Below are 21,454 nucleotides of genomic sequence, written 5' to 3' on the forward strand. Positions count from 1 at the left end.
CCCCCCCCCCAGGCCTTTCTGATAGTCATCTTTGCTGGAGCAGGAGGGAGAACCCCGCGAATGGCTCCTCGGGGCCGCTAGTCCTGGGCCCCGCATCTGACCAGACTTCCCACGAGCTCCTGGTCCTTCTGGGAAAAGAGCATCCTCAGGGGGGCACCCAATGACTTGGGAAGCGGGAGGGGAGGGGCCGGGAGCCAGCGCTTCGCAAACCCCTCGTCAGCACAGATCATTTTTCTGTGTTTTCCAAAGAACTGCAGGAATTAGCACTGTAAAAAGGTCCCTAAATCATCTTGTCCTTTCAATGCTTGTAAAAAGGCTCCAGTGACTTCTAGAGGAAGCTGTCTTAGGGGTTCCTCCAGCCACGTCCCCCACGATCGGGAGTGGCCACCCCGTTCAAGGCAGATCCTGAACGCTGGCAAAGCTTTGAGGCTGGGCCTGGGGCCGGCCTAAATCTTTGATGCCTGACCCAGCCACGTGCAGAACCTCATTGCGAGGATGGCCAGCAGGGAATGAGGCAGGAAGGGGCGAGAGCGCTGGACCTGGCGGTAGGAAGACTTGAGTTCTAGTTCACCCATGCTAGCTGGGTGAGCCTGGGCGGCTCCCTCAGCATCAGTTTCCTCATCTGGAAAATGGGGATCACGAGAACATCTCCTCATAGGATCGCATCAGGTAACACATGCAAAAAGGACTTTGCAAATCTCAAGTTCTCCATAAGTGCTTTCCTTCTGATTCTTCTTCTTAGCAAATCTTGCCAGCATTCATCATGCCTCTGGGAGAATAGAGCCCCCCGAAGCTCAGGGGCCCCCATTTCTCAGCCTGTGTGGGCTCCCCTGCTCCCACACCCGCCGGCCGTCTAGTGAGCACCCCCAGGCAAAAGAACGAAGCGGGCCCGCAAAGTTCTCCCACCAACAGCGAGTTTCTGCTGGAGGAAAAATGTGGATGCTGGGCCGGAATATTCCAGATTGAGAGCAGGCAGGTGCCTGCGAGGCTATCTTGCTCGGCTCCTTCATGATTACAGCCCCAGAGAGGCCAGCGCCTCGCCCACGGTCACACGGGGAATGCCTGGTGGATCGTCCAACTGTGAGGGCTCCGGCCTTCCTCTGCATCACGCCCCGGCCCTGGTACAGAGTAAACATTTCATAAACACTCGTTGACCGGCTGACTGATCCCAGGCTCGTGATTCCGGGTGGCGGCGGGTTATTCGTCAGAGGATTCTCGTTCTCCGAGTTCCAGAGGCATCTCTCTGCCACGCCTGGCCCGGAATCCTCCGCCCTCCTCGGGCTCTCGCGGATGGGATTCCTCCAGGGCTCTGAAGGGGCCCATCGGAGGGGGAACGTCCAACATCCAACGCTGACTTTCCAGGGTCACGCGGCCCATTCGTGCCACGGCGTCCTCTTCTGTGGGGGAGAGAGAGCGCTGCCCGCCCAGAAGCCGCGCCACCCCGGGATTAAGGGCTCGCCGTTCCTCTCTCCGTGTTAGGAGAGCCGCCGCTCCTCCTTGAGAGACTTTCCATGTGATGATGGCATTTCGCGTTTCCATACGTTGCTGCTCTCAAGCACAAGGAAGGCTGGTGCCTTGGACGGAGCTGGCCTGGGGGTTGGAACGAGGGGTCCAAAGGCTGCCTCTGATGCCTACCCGCAAGTTGTTTAAGGCCTCACGTGCCCCTGGTGTCTCTGAGTTCCAGAGAAGGCTCCCACCTGCCCTGGCAGAGGGAGGGCCTTCATCTGGGAGTTAATCCCAGGAAGCCATTGTAACCCACAGCTAAGACTAACCATCGCCTCTGTGGAAAGGTCCCTCAAGTCGGTCTCCTCTGGCCCCAAGGCCCTTTCCTAAAACACTGACTTGGGGAGGGGGCTGGGGGCTGCCCAGAGTAGAGATGAGATGGAAAGGGTTGGGACGAGGGCATGTGGATGTGGCTGGGCGCTGTGTGCAAAGGCATGGAGGTGAGAGATGGGATGCCATTTCTTGGAAAGTGGGTGGAGAGAGTGAGCAGACGGGTTTGGCTGGAAGCCAGAGGGCATGAGAAGGAGTCAGGAAAGTTGGCATGGGACAAGCCTAGGAAGTGCCTTCATTGCCAACTAGGAGAGTCTGGATGTTATCTGAGAGACAGTGGAAAGCCACCCACGAGCCTCTGACCTCTCACCTGGACAGTGTCCGAGAAGGCCATGCCTGGCCTTCAGGAACTCATATGGAGCAATGTTGAAGATGAGCCAAAGTGGGATGAGGCTTGAGGCAGGGAGGCCCATGAGAAGACCCCGGGGATCGGCCAGCTCCCTTGTTTGGTGGGTGGAAAAATTGGTCACTAGACTGCCTCCAGGCACTCCATTTAAATTGCAATTACATATAAACTGCAATTCTTCTCCTGCTGGGGATCTGCTCTCCCCAGAAGAGAATGTAGGCAGCACGCATCATCACCCTGAAAGCACTGTCTGAACCCCAGTGGCTCTCATCATAGCGATAGTTAGGGAAAAGGTAACACGGTCGTCCCCCTCTGGGCTGGGGGCACGCGGAGGGCAGTCCTGATGGGGATCAAGACTCCAGCGCCCTCTGGATGGGATGGTGGGATATGTGGGAAGAAGGAAGTCTTCTCCAGAGGCTGCATTCCATTAGACTGGGACGCTGAAGGTCTGCATTAGAGGAGCTTGTTTGGGCTGGGAAAGGAAGAAGAATCCCATATGGAAATGGGATTTGAAGATGATTATTATCAGCGTTGCATCAATGAGCTGGAGCCCAGTCGTGAATTCCCAGACGTTGCTTGGTGGTCTCTCAGCTCAATGCCTAAGAAGCTCGTCGTAGAGCCTGACGCTAAGGAGGCAGATCAGAGCCCGTCCAGGCTGGGCGGCCGTGGCCAGCTCGCTCAGTCTTTGTGGGCTTCAGTTTCCTAACTGGTGACAATAAGGGGTTGGCCTTGATGACTTCCTTCTAAGTTCTTGATCTGTGCTCCCACGAGCGAGGTCTGCCTCTTCCACGTCCTCCCACGTATCCTCCACATGGACTCCCCAACTCCAAGGAGAACCTCTACAAGTCTGGTCTTAGGCTGCTGACTGAGAGCAAGAAGGTACCGTAGAGGTCACCTTGTCCAGTCCTGTGACTTCTGACGCCCAGAGAGGGAGTGTCCCACCCCCGATCTCCAAAGGGAAGCTTCAGAAGGGAGACTGCTTCGCTCCTTTGCCACACTGCTTCTCCTGACTCTTCATCCACCCCTTCTGAAAAGCCAATGGTCTGGGTTACGGCGTCCCTGGCTCCAGGCTCGCCACATTCCCTATGGATTGCTGTGACTCTCAAGCGGCACAGCGTTGGGCATTTTTGTGGTGGTTCTTATTGTTCCTTCGTATTTAGCCATGTCCAAGTCTTTGTGCCCCAGTTTGGGCTTTTCTTAGCAAATTTCCATTTGCCATTTCCTTCTCCAGCTCCATTTGTGGATGAGGAAATGGAGGCAAAGCGAGTCAAGTGACTTGCCTAGAGTCACACGGCTAATGAGTAGCTGAGGCCAAATTTGAAATTAGGCGCTCTATCCATTGTGCCACCTAGCCGCCCATCTGGCATAGAGTAGGTGCCGAACACTTCCTTTCCTTCCTCCAAAGTGCTGTATCTGCCACACTAGCATCTGGAACATTCCATGGGATCCCCGAAGCCACCATTTAATATGTCCATGAGAATGCGAAGTCAGCCTGACCAGAGAGACTGATCGTTCCCTTCTACGCCCTGTTCTATAATTCTGAGAGTGCCCAGGAAGAGAATCACACTGATTCTCATAGGCTCACCTGAGAGACACTCCTCAGGTGTGGATAATGAAGGAAATCTGTCATTTTTATTCAAAAAGCATATGGGGGAGGGAAGCTAGGTGGCTCGGTGGATAGAGATCCCGAGTCCAAGCTGTGTGACCCTGGGAAAGTCACTTAACCGCCATTGCCTACCCCCTACTGCTCTTCTGCCTCAGAACTGACGCACAGTATTGATTCTAAGAAGGAAGGTAAGAGTTTTTATTATTTTTTAAAGCCTATGAGAAGACATCTAGGTAAGACTTAGGAAGCTTCTCCAGGCCCAGCGCCCCGGGCTATAAACTAGTAAAAGTCAGAGGAGAGATTTGAACCCACTTCTCCAGGACTGCTTCTCTTTTATAAGCCTCTGACCAGATTCAATAAAGAACAGCATACAGAGCTGAAGTGTACCCGTACCCATGACCAGCCTTGGCCTTCCGGCAGCCCCCAATCTTTTTCAGGCCTCTGGTGGGCTGGTTCTCTAAAGGGCTGCCTTTTTCGCTCCCTCGAGCCATTTTGAAGGGCCCCTCAGTAGAAGGAAAGTGTTTAGAGGCAGCTGGACCAGAGTTTCTGAATCCCAAGTGCTGCGTGACCCCAACACAAACACGGCTTTCTCTTCCCTCCAGAGTCAACCCTCTTCCTACCATGCCGTGCTTCTGCCACGTGAAGCGACGTCCTGACAGGGGCTTCTTCCCACCAAGGGCTCCCACTATGGATGGACCAATGGATCTATATGTATTACGAGAGGCATCACCTTAGGACAGTAGGCTGGCTGGGGTGTCCCCAAACGTCTTGACTTGCCGGGGTTACAGGCTCAGAAGAAGTAAGTAAAATTCTTGTCTTGTTAACGCCACGAGAAGCTTTAACTCATCTCCACCTCTTCCTCAGACATTTGTATTCCTTCGAAAAGCTAATTATGTCAAGAACGACTCACCTTATCCACATGGTTGGCGATCTCGATTAAACGCTGCTTAACTTTCTCCACGTCTTTTCCTTGTCTCTGAAACTTAATTTAAAGAGCAAAGTCAATGTTGGCAAGAAGAACGCTCACGCAGCATTTTCGCTTTGAGGGAGGGCTTGAACAAGAAGCACTTAGGAAGGCGAGGAGTGGAGATGTTATACTTTATGCCACCGAGGGGAGAACCCATAACGAGGGTCCAGTGAAGGAAGAGATTCCCTCCTACTTCTTCAGAATTAAATTATTCCCAGAATGCAATGACAACTGAGCTAGCATCGGCCATCAACTCCCAGGTACTTTTTCTCAAAGAACTGGACCCAATTGGAGATTACAGCCCCTGGGAAACCTTTCTGCTGTCCGTGGTGCTGCTGTATTCCTAGATTATTTGATGGGGTTCCCTGCGGAACTTCGAAGCTGTCCAAAGCAAGCGTGTGCTTCCCAATCCAATTTGGCCTCGAACTTACCTCCCGATTGTCCGCCACGATCACGAGTTCCACATATTTTGTCGTCTTCAGCGTTTCCCGTTTGTGCTGCCAAAATAAAATAAAATAAATTTTCTTTGTCTTTTTTTTAGTTCAACTCCCTCATTGATTTAATAACTTTGATGGACTTTTTCTAATGAACAAAAATCTGTCTTTCTTTCCCTCTCATCTCCATATCCCATGACAAGAGAAACAAAGGAAAGTCAAGACCTGTTAACAAACGTGTGCATTCAAGCTTGTGGGTGTGCACGCACACACACGCACATGCACACGCACACGCACGCACACGCACGCACACGCACACGCACACGCACACACACTCTCCTATGCTGTCCATGAAATCAAACTTTTCTGAATCCTCCTGCAGACCCAAAAAGTCCCCCTTTGTTGCCCCAGACAGAGGGTCAGACGCCATCGCTTCGTGAGGGTTTCTGCCTTGGTTGACTCCTGAGAAATGGTCACCATATTCTATATCATTATACAGGGCTGAGCCTGAAGTCAGGAGGATTTGTGCTCCAACCTGATGTAAGACACAGACCAGCCGTGTGATCAGCTGCTTCAGCTCTGTTTCCCTCAGTTTCCTCAGTTGTAAAATGGGAATCATAACAGCATCTGCCTCTTTCTGATGTGCTTTGAAACCTTGGAGTGCTCTATAAGGGCCAGGAAACTAAGACAACTGAGCGTATGTATTTCAGCTCTCATCGCAGTTGAATAGAAGCTCCCTGAGGGCAGGGACTTTTAAATTTTTGTCTGTGTCCCCAGCACATAGAGCAGGACCTTGCACATAGTAGGAGCTTTATTAAAGTTTGATCGTTTGCATGGGAAGGAGCCGAAAGGGACTTTCAGTGTCCTCCGGCTCCATCCCTTCATATTACAGAGGAGGAAAGAGACAGGACCAAGGAGAGGGAGGGGATCAGGCTTTTTCTGAAGTTACTCGGAGATAGTGGGGAAGCTGGGATTGGAAGATTTCCAATGTCCCTCCCAGCTCTAATCACAGGCCCCAGGACTTCTGGGTCCCAGGCCAGTACTCTTTTCCTATCACAACATATCACACATGTTTAAAGCTTATAAAACAGACGTGATCTCTCTGGCTTAGGAAGACAGGGAAAAGCTATTTAAATATTAAGATCATAGACATTAAAGCTAGATTAAGGCAGCAAGGGAGCATAGTAGCTAGAGTGTCAGACCTACAGTCTTCTCCCTGAGTTCAAATCTGGCTTCAGACACTTTCTAGCTGTGTGACTCTGGGCGAGTCACTTAACCTTTCTGTCTCAGTTTCCTATCAGTTAAATGAGCTAAAGAAGGAAACAGCAAACCACTGCAGAATCTTTGCCGAGAAACCCCCAAATGGGGTCATAGAGAGTGGAACACAACTGAAATGATAGAACGACAAGAAAAAGGACCTCTAAGGCCAAAGGTTCCAACAACCTAATTTTTCAGATATGGTAACTGAGGCCTGTAAAGTCATTTTTCCAAGGTCACAGGAAGGAAATAAGCGAGTCAGGATTCAAACCCACTGAATCTGGTCTGGCACTCTCCCCTTGGTACCACACTAAGTCTTATAGAAGCTCTGGAAGATTGACTGGAGGGAGGACACACTCAAGGCTGATTTCCTTCTGTAGCTCAGGAAGAATGTTGAAGTGATGAACCGAAGGCAGAGACCGGGTGCCCACCTTAGGGTGCAAGTGGACTCTCCTCAGCTGGGGAGATGCAGATGGAGCAGGAGGAAGAATTACAAGAAGTGACTGAGGGACAGAGGCAGGTCCAAGGTGGCATTCCCTCCTAGCCTTTATGTCAGAGGCCAAATGCTCAGGGAGAAGCAGGTAGGCGAGAAGAGGGTGTGAACCCTCTGAAGAGAAACAAGGTCAGGCTCAGGGAGCCAGGAGCAAGTACCCTCCTTCCTCCCACTGGGAGTGATCTGGGGGGATTTGGGATTAATGCTTTGGATCAGTAGAATGGAAGCTCCTGGAGGGCAAGGCCTTCTGATCCTCACTGAATAAATGCTGCTGCTTGTTTGCTGATTGATTGATCGAAGCTCCTGGAGGGCAGGAACCCTCTCACTTTCCATCTTTCTAGCCTCAGCACCTGGTCAGTGCCTGGCACATAGTAAGAGCTTAATAAATGCTGATTGGATTGGACTGAATTGTCGATTCTCCCAACCAAATCTGAGACTCTCAGCCTCCTTAAGAGAATCCCAATGGCCAATTCAGGAGGACAAAGGAGAGCCTTCTTGGAGGGTGGCCTCAAAATACAAACACTGAAAGCCCCAAATGAAGCATCCAGTTCCACTAATAAAAGCCCTGGAAGGAATGTGGGTCCAGCTCCACTGGGGATCTCAGACCTAAGACTTGGGTTTATAAGTTGAACTGGATGCAATATTTCCCATTGAAAATTTGCCCATCCTAACCACCACTCTTTCAGACAAAAGAGAAACAAATGACTAAGGCATGATTCCAATCAGAGTTCCAGTCACAGAGCCCGGAGGGAAACCTTTTTTTTTAAGTTAAAAAAATATTCCCATCAGCACAGGATCTTCCAAACAGACTTGAAGAAAAATGTTTGTGTCCTCGGAGTGTTCCTCTGGGGTGTCCAGCTGTGCTGATTCATGAATCTGAGTTTCCTAGAAGGAAATCTGCAGCATGGATGGAGGTATGGAAAGGAGAACGCCCTTGCTGATCCTTCAGGGATGTGTGGTGCCATCGGTGTGGGACGCCTCTCCACCAATGTAGGCTGCTACTCCTTTCTGACGTAATAGATAGTCTTTGAAAGTTGACGTGTTTTTTTAAAAAAGGACAGAAACCAAATGAACAAAATTATCCCCCAAAGCCAAGCTGGCACTGAGCCTCTCCAATCCTTGGACAACAGACTTGCAGTCTACCCCCTGCCAGAGTTTATTAGAACCCAGCCTCGGACTATGGAAGAGCTAGGCTGCCTAACCAAGTGATGCTTTGCTGGTTCTACGATGTGGGTGGTGACTTTCCTGGGTCACTCGCATCCATATTGCCCATTAAGGACCCTCCCAACATTCTGAGGATTTTCCTGAAAATATAGGAAGCCACTTCCACTAAAATCAGGTTAATTGTCTGATTGTCTACCAGGAGACTTGAACCATGTTCTGTACGTGGCATGGCTGCTAGCTGAGGTTGGTCTGCAGATAACCATGACTGGAATCTATCAGGAATCTCCCTAGAACCTCTTGATGCCTTCTCATTCTGGGATTCTCATTGCCCAATAACCCATCAACAAGCCTTTATCGGTGTTGGTCGTGTGCCAGATGTTGTACTGGGGAAACAAAGAATCATGGTAATCTTTACTCTGACAGCCTAATGATCCATTACAATCTACCAAATTCCATAAACTTGACAAAGGAGGCTCCACCCTACATGTGAGTCCTCCCAGGTTCTCCTGGGATCCTACGGTCTGCCCACTAGGCTATCCCTTCTTCTCACTTGGTGACCAGCCCATCTTCATTTGTAATCCTTCACTGGGATTGATTATATTAGAAAAAATGCAATAAACCACGGGGATGGGCTGTTTCCTTTGAAAATGCTCACTTCAAGGACCTAAGGCTTCATCAGGGTGCCTAGGTTCTCTGCCATCACGGGTGGCTCCCACGCCATGCTTTGGGGCACCATTGTCGTAGGTGCTGTCATCTCCCAAAGCTGGCACTTGCTGACTATCCTGAGCTTAGTCAAGTTGGTACCTGGATAACAGACACAAAAGCCATAGCCAGGCCTGGAGCCAATATTTTTTCGGCTTGGCTTGGCTAGCCAAAGATCAGGCATGGCCTTCCACGGGTCGGGCTCTCCACCACGGTACCAAGAGACATCGGAGGAGACTCTTCATGGCAGCTCTCTTGAAAACATGGCGCTGAAAATACTCTGGAAATCTGGGAAGGCCTCCAGCTTGCTCAGTGAACTCTATGTAGCAAATGCACGGGAGGGCACGGGCAAGAGTTGCCCAGGACAGGCGGGAGTAGTTGGGTTGCTCTCTGCCTCGTTGGAGAAGCCCCTAAACCAGTGAGCTCCGGGTCCATGGAGAACATTTGAGACTCTCTGTGCTACGATGGCTAGATTTTCTTGTAACCTGTAGGCCATTCATGGAACCAGTCAGTCTGGGGTTAAACCGTCTTCTGTTTTTCTGGTCGCCCCAAGAGTAACCCTGCCCTGGCTCTGGACAACTGCACGGAGGAGACAGTTCTAGCCAGAACAAGCCAACAATGAACATCATCTCCTTGCTTTGCAGTCTGCAGAAAGATCTGAATTTTGTTATGGATTCATGGGACTGAAAGCTTGGGAGGAACGCCCAACCACATAATCACTAAAAGCTGCGAATGAGGACGGAGGGCTCATCTTCCCCAGCTGTCCAAAGACGATGATTTAAGTTGTGTCTACATGATCCCCAAACATCTGGACTGCTCGGTGAAAATCAATCAAACTCGTTATCTGCTGATGTGGCCCAAAATTAAAACAATAACACAATAACACACACAAGAAAAAAATCCTCCAACTCGTTGTTTGACTTAAAATCTTACTTTTGGGCTTTTGAGCAGGAGCCAGCCCAAATCCACCCTGCATGCAGAGAGGCCCAGCATCCAGGAATAAATGGCTGGGGGGTGGGTGGGCAGGGGGAATGGTCCTGCTGCCCTCTTTCCTGGTCAGAACACCACTGGGGACCCTTTTGGAAGGAAGGACACAGACTAGCAGGAGAGTGTGTAGGGGAGGGCAAGAAGGGAGGTAGAGAGCTTAAGTATCACACAGGAGAAGAATCAATTGAAGGAACTGGGGATGCTGAGCCTGGAGAACAGAAGACTCAGGAAGGACATCATGAAGACATCACAAAAGATGTATTGATGCATCTCAAGGTTCTCATGTGGAAGAGGGATTAGACTCATTTTCTGAAACTTATTATGCCTGTAAATAGATACTTTGGGTCACCTGTAAAATGGGAGATCTAGAAAGTGGAGGCAGCTGGTGGTGTAATGGATAGAGAGCTGAAGCCTAGAGTCATGAAGACTTGAGTTCAAATCTGACCTTAGACACTCAATAGCTGTATAAGCCTGGGCAAGTCACTTAACCTCTAGGTGCCTCAGTTTCCCCATTTGTAATATGGGAATAATAAAAACCCTTCCCTCCCAGGATTGTTGGGAGGATCATGATCATGAAAGCATATTTGCAAAGTGCTTTGTAAAAACAGTGACATATGAATGCTATGAGTTTTTCTACTATTATTATGATAACTCTATTGCCTCTGAAGTCCGTGGAAGCTCTCCCAAGAGAGACCTATGATTCTCTGCCACTATGACTATAGTGTTCATGAGAGATGATCAAGTGTGGCTGAGTTAAGTCCTTTGGTTTCAAAGCTTGTTGGTGCTCTCAGTCCTGGGATATAACATGGCACCATCGTTGTGGTGGTGAATTGTTGGCTCAAGCGCAGATCCCTCCCTGATCTCTTGTGCCACTGACACCAGGAGGCTATTAGTTCCTGGAAGGACCTTGGTTTTGGATTTTTTATTCCCAGGATCAAACAGTCATCAGGACTGAGTAGGGATGCAATCAATACTTATTGACCCAGTTTATAGATGAGCAGACTGACTCTAAGTGACTGCCCCTGGTCCCAGAGTTAGCATCAGAACCCAGTTCTTCCTAAAATCAAACAGTCATTGCTTTAGAGCTCAGGCATCATCTCTAACTGAATGGGATCTAGCCATTAGAAGGAAGCAATGGGACATTTTGGGCTACAATCCATTTCCTCATCCCTGGAGGGACCAGGCAGCTGCTTGTGAAGAAAGGCAAAGACCTGGAGACATTACAATCAGAAAGTGGGCAATCACTAATTCCCACAGCGGGGAAGCACAGTTAGCAACTTCCTCAGGCCTGCGTTGGCCCCCAGTCCATTAATGAAGAAAAGGAACTTATCTGCTCTGGGAAGCAACTAGCCTGAACCTGAATCCTTGCTCATAGATGCTCCGTGTATGAAAGCCAAGCCTAATTATTCTATGTTCAGGATTAGAACTAGACTCGTGATTTCATCGACAGACAGAAACTCCTTCTATCAATGCAGGCCCTGCCTTCTCTTCAACCTAGAGATTTACAGAGTTATCCAGAGACCTGAGGGGTTCATGCTTTGCTCACATCCACCCAGCCAGCATGAGCCAGAGTGGAATTGGAAGCCAGGATTTCCTGGATCAAAGCTGGCTCTAGCCACTAGTCATGGCTGCCTCTTTGTTTTGTTTTTTAAAACTCTTACCTTCAATAACAAACTGGAGGAATTCCATGTGAACTGGAAAGACCTCCAGGAATGATGCAGAGTGAAAGGAGCAGAAGCAGGAGAACATTGTACACAGAGACTGATACACTGTGGTAAAATAGAATGTAATGGACTTCTGTACTGGCAGCAATGAAAGGACCCAGGATGATTCTGAGGGATTTATGGAAAAGATGCTACCCACATTCAGAGGAAGGACTGCAGGAGAGGAAACACAGAAGAAAAACAACCACTTGAACACACGGGTTGAGGCGGACATGATTGGGGGTGTAGACTGGAAACTACCACACCAATGCAACTATCAACAGTTTGGAAATAGGTCTTGATCGATGACACATTTTAAAACCAGTGGAAATGCGCATCGGCTATGGGGAGGGGGAGGTCGGGGGGTGAAGGGGAAAGTAAGAGCATGAATCATGTAACCATGGAAAATTTTTCTAAAAAATAAAAATTAAAAAAAAAACTCTTACCTTCCATCTTAGAATCAAAACTGTCTATTGGTTCAAAGGCAGAGGAGTGGTAAGGGCTGGGTAATAGTGGTTAAGTGACTTGTCCAGGGTCACAAACTAGGAAGTATCTGAGGCCAGATTTGAATCCAGGATCTCCTGTCTCCAGACCTGGCTCTCAGTCCACTGAGCCACCTTGCTGTCCCCAATGGCTGTCTCTTTGTTGAGAGAGATAAAGGGCTCTATCTGAGAGAGATAAAAGGCTCTATCACTTCCAACAGTCTCCTGGTTTGAGCTGGGAATGGGAACAGAAAGTTTCCTAGTTTGGGATTTATTAATTGTTTTCCTCTACTCTAGATCTCATGAGAATTTGAGCAATAACAAAAGCAGCTGATTTTAAAAAGTCTGCATAGCCACGAAAACAAACAACTACCACCACCACAGCATGGTGGGAAAAGCTCTGGATTTTGGAGGACGTGGGTACAAATCTTTGCTTTTCTACTTCCTATGTCACTTTGGCCAAATCTTTTGACTTTGCTGGGCCTCAGTTTCCTCATCTGTAAAATGAAGGAACTGAAATAGATGACCTCTAAGGTCTTTCTAGGTGAAATTCCTCTGGTCTTATGAAAAGAAAATAGTTCCTCCAGTCCAGGATTCCTGCATTTGAGCAAAGATCATTTGGGCCTATTCTAATTTCCTGTTCTGATGCACTCAGAAGTCTAAATGGTTTTGGAATTGGCAGTGACTAAGTGTCAATGCGTAATTATGGAGGATGCAAATAATCCCCCAAACAATGGATAATCCAAAAGTAATTTATATTTGTCTTTGGAAGGTATCATAGGATATGTTTTTGCAACAAGAGATTTACTTTCTTAATTATATTTAGCTTAGGCTAATATTCAACTTAGCTTGAATTCCTAAATACAACCCAAATGACAGGAGACAAGGCAGCAAAGGGAGTAGGAGATTAGATATCCCCAAACAGGCTAGATGATTGGGAGAAGTGAGCCTGGAAGGACAGACAGAAAGGGAGGGAACTTTCTGAATTCAGTCTCTGGCAAAAACTCCCCCAGATATCAGGAGGCCATAACACAAACCCTTGAAAAACTGGGAAGCATCTCCTGAAGGGTTTTATCAGATACGGAGTTTAGGGATCTGCTAGGGAGATGCATTCACAAAGAAAATTCTGCCCATACTGAACAAGAATGGTGGGATGGGGAGGTTTTAGAATTGGCCTGATAGAAATGTCTTTGGTGAATTAGAGTCTCTGGCTGTAGTCCTTAAATCTTAGGTCAACATGGGAGTTGGGAACTTGTGGGTGACTAGTATTTTCATTCAACTCATTCCATGATGCCTCATCATTAGGGCAGATGGCTGTGCTCCACTCCACAAGGGCTCTACCCAATGGCTATCAAGAGAGAAAGACCTTGACATCAAGCTAAGTTTGGAGGCACCCATGTCCAGAAGGCTAGTTTCCTTGTGATATTTTGGAGGAGGGTCCCAGCCACCATGAAGATTGCCTATGAAGGCAAGGACCTCCCTTGGAGAAATGTAAAAGGGAATTCTTTGTCTCTGAGTGTATACTTATGAAAAGGAATTTTATTCTCTTTGCCTAGTTAGAGCTAACATTTTGGTTAACAATAATTTAAGTACCTCACTAGATTGTGAAGACTGGATTAACTCTTCTTTGTCTACCTTTTGATTGAATCAACACAAGCTTGAACTAGGTGGAGGAGCTCCAAACCACTTAGAGAATTCACACCCTACTTATTGCTAGGTGAGAAGCCAGCAAGATACTTGAAAGAGCCTCACTCCTTTTCCGAATCAGCCAGAAACTTAAGAATTCACAAGAGAATTCACACCATCAGAAACTGTGAACCCCCTGGGCAGTGTCAGACAATTTTGGAAACTGTGATTGACCCCTGTGAATAGGGGAGGAGACAAGAAGTCACCATAAAAGCAAGCCCGACCTCCCTCAGAGGGGAGGGTCTTGGAGAAGATTGTCTGAAGAGATTGTCTTCTGGAGATAGTCTTCTAACTGGGGAGAGTTTTCAAAGGAGCTTGCTGGAGACTGAGGCTTGGATTGTGGGCTTGGAGCTTGGCTTCAACTTAGACTCTGACTCCTGGACTACTTCGCTGGGTAAGTGAAAGGCTGACTCCTTTCCTAGTTTCCTAAGAGACTAGCTTCCATCTTGGAGGAGGCTGAGTGCTTACTTACCACCAGCCTTCCTGGTTGAGAGCTTTAGGTTGCTATCCCCCTCGCATTTCTCTTCTTTATTATTTCCTCTCTATTTGTAAATAATTGTAAGTAAATTTCTGACTAGAGATATAAATATTGGCATCTGCATAATTTCATAAAATTATTATCCAACCATTAAAGTTAACCCTTACAGAAAGAGTCAATGGAGATGAAGTCAATGATCTGTGGAACATGGCCACTCATGGCAAGGCTCGTTAACCTCATTCTTGGGGATTGTTTGAAGTGATCCTTTACAGAATCTTAATCTCTGCATCCTATGCTTGATTTGGAAGTCATTTCTTTTAACACTATTTCCATTAGAGAGATGTCAAGAATATTTTCTCTTCCATAAAACCAATCATAACCGATACCGCCTTAGAGTAAAATATTGAGAACTCAGTAAAACTGCATGTGCTGTTTCCCCATTTCAATTTAAAGGTTCATTTAAATTTCAATATATGTTGTTAGCAAAATAATGTTACCATTAAGGGCTTCCTGATCTTTATATAAGTCAAAATGGTTTGGGGAAAATTTCTGGGATGACCCTGGTTCTTACAAACAGAGAGCCAGAAGTGGAGTTTATTTAAAAGACCAAAGATGGTGGCCATCGGCCCAATTTAACCAAAATTGCAAAATAGTTGAGTGTTGTCTATACTGTCATTCCAGAGTAAGCCATTCTGGACTTTGGAGCTGGAAGGGACCTCAGAATTCTTGTTTTGTAGTTGAGGAAATAAACATGGGCTCAAGATGGGAAGCTAACGTGACTTGGCTGGACTCAAGCTTAGACAGCATGATGCCAAAAAAAGGGGGCTGATTGGGAGTTAGAAGACCATGGCTCAGATGCTGACTCATTTGCTCATTGATATAGAGCTCAAAGGGACCTCAGTAGTCATCGAGTCCAATCCCCTCATTTACAGATGAAACTCAGCAGAGCAAATGACTTGGCAAAGGTCACATATGGTAGTAAGTGCTAGATGTGGGATTTGAACCCAGGTTCTCTTTCTCCAAATCTAACACTCCTATCTAAGCCCAAAAATATCTATTAAACTTTAATGTGTGAGGTCCCAGAGGCACAAAAATAAAATTTAGAGTCTGCCTTCAAGGATCAACTTGCCTAAAGGAGACAACATGCAAACAAAGAAGAATAATTGGAGGAGGGAGAGGGATTGCAATTAGAGGAGCAGAAAACCTCCTGGGGGACATTGCAGTTGAGCTGAGCCTTGAATGAAGCAATGATTCTAAGAGGCAGAAGCAAGGGCATTCCAGGCATGGGAAACAGCCTGTGCAAACCCTCAGAGGTGTGAGATGGAGGGCTGAGATCTTCCACAATACCGCACTGCCTCCATCAAGATGAGAACTAAATTTCCAAATCAACAAAATTCTACAAGAGAAACAAAGTCTAGATCCTATTGGTTTCTGACTGGGAAGAATCAACCAACCAACCAATGGGAGTTGATTAAGAGTGGCTAGATGGTACAGGAAATAAAGTGTTGGACTCAAAGTCAGGAAGATCTGAGTTCAAATCCTGCCTCGGGATTTTCAGCTTCTGTGTATGTGCTGTCTTAAGTGACCACACTAGAACATGTCTACACTAGAATGTATACTTGCTTGTACTTGTATCTCTAATGGTGGTTTGAGGCTATGTTTCATTTTAAATCTCTAACAAATGAACATAAAAGTGTGCCTCCAAGATGCCAGATAGATGCCCCCTGCTAAACTCAATGTCCTCCACTCGGTGTGTAGGGACCAAGGATGCTCAGTCTGTTCCTGGAGAAGGGCACGGCTGCAAAGCAGGTCCTCCCTCCCCATTCTCCAAAGCCTCTTGGGAAACAAGGTGAAGCGTCTGGGATTGGCCAGGGCAGATCTACAATAGGTGACGGGGGCTCCTCGGAGAGCCCAACACTCTCAATATGAGAAGTTCTGTTGAGCTGGGATTTGGTGAATCTGTGCCCTCATGTCCAGAGCAGGAGATCAACCAAACGATGGGCAAATGGTTGGTAGGTATGCCAAGGGGGTTACCAGGACAAAAACCTTACATTCTCCTGAAAGAAATAATTTAGGAAAAGAAGGAAACTGGATGTGCGGCATCATATTGGTACAGCCTTAAAATGCATGACTGAACAACTTCTCTCCATTTGGGCTTGATATTTGGGCACTGTAAACTCATAAAATGCAAACCAGGAAACATGAAGTCCTCCAGGGCAGGCTCCCCCCATCCCCAGGCCTTTGTGCCCTTTGTGCCTAGGCAGAGGGTCCAACACATACTGGATCCTTGAGAATCGTTTTTTGAAATGGATTGAACTAAACGGTGTGGATGCAGCCTGCCTTTCCCCATCCCTCCAGGAAAAAGAAATGGATGCTCCTCCTACCCTCCTTGTCAACACGTGAGGGGACCACTGAGCGCCATCCACAGTCCTGCCTGAGACGTTGAGCTGCTGCTGTCCACACGACCCCCAGGCTGTTTTCAGAGTCTCTGCTGGCTGGAACTTGTGTTTACCTGCAGCCTCCTTCAATGGCTCCAAGATGTAGGCTTGGCTTCCCAATAGAATAAGTCCCCTGGCGAAAAAGAAGAACCAAAAACAGGCTATAACTTCTTAAGAGTATCTCTCTGTAGCTGGTATTGTTTTCATGGCTGAGGGTAAGCGGGGACGTGGCCATTCATGCTTTTAAATTCTTTTGGAAGAGGGCACTTTATTCTTTGAACTGGTCTACTTTGCCAATTCCATCGAAATCCAGTGCCCTGGTGGGCATAGTCCTGCTCTCTTGCCTCTGCTTACAGCACTGCCCTCTAACATCCCCCCGAGGTGCCATGCTGAGGCGCTGGAGAGGGCTTTCACTGAGCTTTAACTTTAACACCCTCCAAGAACTGGGAGGCACCATGGCACCATGTCCCACCCATGATTCCATCTCTCAGTGTCTTTAAGGAACCACAGAAGAGCTGCCTGTAGGAAGCCAAAGGAGAGAGAGATGTCTGCATTGGAAAGGTCTGAAATATAGAGGAAGACAGCCCTGGGACCCCTTTGGGGAAGAGGCTTTCTGGCCTTGAGAAGGTATAGTGGGCAGAGACTCTCCTAGCCCGTTGGTTATTAATCAACCAAGCAATTAATGAGGAAGGCATCAATCAACAATCATTTATGGATGTTTAAGGGACTCTCGTAGGCACTGATGATAGAGATAAAATGAGATCGTTCTTGACCTCAAAGAGTTTGCAATCTAGCCAAGCAGTGTAGACAACAGGCGCATATACAGTGAGTTACAAAAGCAATACAAGGTAATTTGGGAGTGAGTGGGTGAAGGGCACTGCCCAAAGATCTATGGAACATCAGAAAAACTGGAAGGCTTCCAGTTATGTCACAAGTAGGTCTTGGAGACTTTCCACTAGGTCTTCTTTAATTCTAATGCTGTCTGCTTGCTATCTTGCTCTCTCCCTCTCTTTCTCTCCCTCTCTGTCTCTGTCTCTCCCTCTCTGTCTCCGTCTCTGTCTCTGTCTCTGTCTCTGTCTCTGTCTCTCTCTCTCTCTCTATCTCTGTCTCTCTGTCTCTCTCTCTCTCTCTCTCTTTGTCTCTCTCTCTCTCTCTCTCTCTCTCTCTCTCTCTCTCTCTCTCTCTCCCTTTCCCCATTATCTTCCCCCTCTTCCCTCCTGATCATATATTTCCTGGATGATCTTTTAAACAATGCTACTTACTTGCAAGTCATGGCTGGTGAGTCATGAAAGAGAACTAAGACAAGAAGCATAAATTGCAAACTAGACATGAATGTGAAATTCTTTGTCTGACGGGAGGATGTCAGAGGGCATTTCTTCTTTGGCTGGGCTATATATCTCAGAGCCCTGGGGTTGAAGGGCAAATGAGAAGCAAAAGTATCAGCCAAGTTCTGCCCTCCCTTTCTTAAATGCAAAGTAATTAGATGACTTTACTTAATTGTCTTTTCAGGGTCTTGAAGGCAAGATTTTTCTTAAGAAAAACTGCAATTTAGATAACAGCAAATTAACATGATTAAGAAAAGAGTTGGCAGAGAGCCGAGTCCTTTTTCTTATTCAAATTTCAGGAAAATATCTTGTACTATAATGGATTTCCCTTTATGAAGATATTGCTGGCTTCTAGCTTCTGGTGGAGGCGGGGGCAGGGATTGTGTGGGAGAATCAGGAGATGGTCATGAGCAGAAGAAGGAGGATAAAGAGCAGGAAATGGGAAGGTGGTTTGGAGGAGGGATCTGGCACTGTAGAGGAGACCAGGCTTGAAATTTGGAGAGGGAATTTGGGATGACTGGGAGGAAAAGCAGGAGGAAAAGAACTCAAGCATGAGGGCTTGAAAGAAGGGGAAAAAGAAAAAGAAGCTGGAGAAGATGAGCCCATGAGGTCTTAGGGAGAAGGAAGTTCATAAGACCCACCTAATGGGCAAGGAAAAGTTGGTTTGTCAAAGGAGAGAAAATGGGGAGAGGCGGGCCAGGTCTTAATGAAGAGCAGAGCATGATAACCCCAGAGATGAAGGCCCTTCCCTTGCTCCAAGTGATTTGCCCCTCTTGTTCTCTATAGGTACAAAGATGTCAAAGGATGAAGAGTATCATGTGCAGAGCAGGGAGGGTTCTGTAGATTATTAAAGTAGAGAGCTCCTTGAGACAATGGAAGGAGGACTTCATTGGGAAAACAAAGAAGAAAAAAGGAAAGGGAATGGCATTCATATAGTTCTTACTATGTGCCAAGTACTGAGCTAAGTGCTTTAACCTATTTTCTCAAGGGATCCAGAGGGGCAAAGATGGCATCCAGAAATGGGCCAGTTGGTTGACAAGTGGGAAAAAAACCATTGAACTTGGAGTTACAGGACATATATTTGAGTAACAGTTCTGCCACTTACTATCCTGGATAGGTCATGTTGCCTCTATGGGCCTGACCTCAGTTTCTTCATCTGGAAAATAAGAGGGTTGGACTGGGTGGCCGTCAGGGTCTCTCTCAGCTTTAGCTCCAAGGTCCTGGGAAGAAAGCCATCCAAAGGAGAAAGGGAGGGGCCATTGAACAATGGAACTAAGCAACAGATGGAAGGCTTTTTCCAGAAGAGAGTGGGTAGAAGGAAATGGAAAGTCCTTGCTTAATTTCAAAATGATTTCTTGATTTAAATGGAATAATTCTAATCTTGCCTCTTTCTGTAGTGGTTCCCAATGAGTAGGCATGTGAAGATGCAGTATCTGGTGAATAACACTGATGAGATTTCCAGAGTATATTAGATTGGACTTCATGTCTTTCCTTAATAAATCTTTTATGAATCACTATGAGACCTTTTTGGCCTCAGCCTAGGGCATTCTCTACCCAATTTGAGAGGAACAAAAGGAAAATAATGAGAGAAAACAGCATTAAATAGAAGAGTTAATCAAGAAAGCTCATAAAGAATGCCTGAAATATGAAGGAGCAGAGGCCCCGGCTTACCTGATCCAAAGACATTGCCCATTCAAGTTGCTGGACTGTCCTTTATGTGTGAGTGTGTGCTGTGTGTCTGTGTGTGTGTACATCCCCACATACACATTTACACAAACATTCACACACACATACATATACACAGATATACTTGCTCAGAAGATAAATCAGTGAGATGTTTGCAAGAAAAAAATGCCAGTGAAAGTTCTCAGGGCTGGAAGCAAATCCCTGAGCCAATTTTTCCAATGAGTAGCAAGTTTTTAGCTGCAGTGAGGGAGCCTGGGCAGCAGCCCTTCTGCTTTCTTGCTTTGACTTTCCTCTTACTCATGAAACCAAAGACCTGATATGCTGGCTAAGTGCATTCCCCAGGCTCTCATAATTGGCAGCTCAGTAAGATGGCTTCATTAAAGAAATGCTGTGGTCTAGCTTGGTCTTAATTAGTTCCTTGACACAGAAGAGGGTGAGTGACAGTAGTGGAGGCAGATTTCTATGACTGGGCATCTCAACTGGGAGATTTTGATGGGTTCCTGGCACTTAGCTACCAAAAGCAAAGAAGAAAATGCAAATCATCAAAAAGTCGAGCATGGTCAGCATTCTAAAGTATGAAAATGATTCAGCTGGCAGCCCTTTCTAATCAAGACAATAGGCACTCTTCATCCACTTGGTTTTTCCTATGTGGATTGTTGGGCTTAAACTCTTCAGGGTGATTTTGGATCTTCTCTGGGATAATCAGAATTTTGCCCAATCAATGCAATGAGAGCAGCAGGCAGGAGCAGCTGGAGGACCACAGCATATATAGAGAATCCCTTTTTCATAACCTCTATGAGTTTCAGCTTCCTCATTAATAGGGAAAAGGGAAAGGAATAAGCATTTGGGTCACACCTACTCTGTGCCAGTGACTGTGCTGAGTGCTTCCAAATATGATCTTATTTCGTTCTCACAACTCTAAGAGGTAGGTGTTGTTATTGCCATTTTACAGTTCAGAAAATTGAGACAAATGGAGGTTAAAAGACTTGTTCAGGGTCAAATTGTTAGTGTCTGAGTCTGGATCTGAATTCAAATCTTCCTAATTCCAAGTTTGGAGCTACTTGGCTGCCATAGATGTGTAGAGTAAGGGGGTGGACCAGATGCTTTCTAAGGTCTCTGCCAATTTTAAGTGTAGACTCCTGGGATTCTATGATGTGGAGCTTGTCCATCAGCACATATATTATGAACATACCCAGAGAATGGACAATGAGCTGCCCCCCCCCCCCCAAATGCATGAGAGGAGGAGCTGGGCTGGATTGACCTTGGGAGATGGAGCTGTGCAGAGGCTATATCTTCAGTACCGTATTCATCCAGTGATGCTCTCTGGCTGTGAGCTGGGGACAGATAGATGTCACCACACACTCTGAAGAATCATAGATAAGGGTCACCCAAAGCAAGAGATTATCAGGAAAGGCAGGCACTGGCGGGCTGCAATCTGAACCCCTGAAAGGAGTTCTGATATTCATGAGATCACCAATTCATCTAAATCTGGAGCTACTGTGTGTCTGTGTGAATGCTGAACTTAATTAGATTTCAATCTGGTGCGGGGATGTAAGCCCAGGTAGGATTAGGAGGAGAGAGACTCACTCAAACACTTGTTTTTGTTCTTCATATATGTGTGTGTGGGAGAGAGAGGAGGGAGGAGAGAAAGAGAGAGAGAAAGAGAAAGGGAGGGAGAGAGAGAAAGAGAAAAGGAGGGAGGGAGGGAGAGAGAGATAGAGGGAGAGGAGGGAGAAGAGAGGGAGAGAGGGAAAGAGAAAGGGAGAAAGAAAAGAGAGGGAGGGATGGAGAAAGAGAGAGGAGAGGGAAGGGAGGGAGGAAGAGAGAGAGGGAGAGAGAGGGAGGAGGGAGGGGGGAGAGAGAAAGA

General features: G+C 47.0%; 1 protein-coding gene across 1 annotated transcript in view; it reads right to left on the reverse strand.

Annotated features, from left to right (window-relative positions):
- The window catches only part of ADAM12 (ADAM metallopeptidase domain 12), a 377,713-nt gene that overhangs the window by 97,020 nt on the left and 259,239 nt on the right, over positions 1–21,454 (reverse strand). The window contains exons 5-11 of the mRNA XM_044660350.1: positions 19,044–19,057; positions 16,523–16,709; positions 5,184–5,249; positions 4,696–4,767; positions 4,179–4,288; positions 2,144–2,226; positions 907–1,309 (exon numbers count right to left, since the gene is read on the reverse strand). Coding sequence (XP_044516285.1) covers positions 907–1,309; positions 2,144–2,226; positions 4,179–4,288; positions 4,696–4,767; positions 5,184–5,249; positions 16,523–16,709; positions 19,044–19,057 — 935 coding nt within the window. The remainder of the gene's footprint in view (positions 1–906; positions 1,310–2,143; positions 2,227–4,178; positions 4,289–4,695; positions 4,768–5,183; positions 5,250–16,522; positions 16,710–19,043; positions 19,058–21,454) is intronic.

Source organism: Gracilinanus agilis, chromosome 2, assembly GCF_016433145.1.
Source record: "Gracilinanus agilis isolate LMUSP501 chromosome 2, AgileGrace, whole genome shotgun sequence".
In the NCBI taxonomy this organism is placed as follows: Eukaryota; Metazoa; Chordata; class Mammalia; order Didelphimorphia; family Didelphidae; genus Gracilinanus; species Gracilinanus agilis.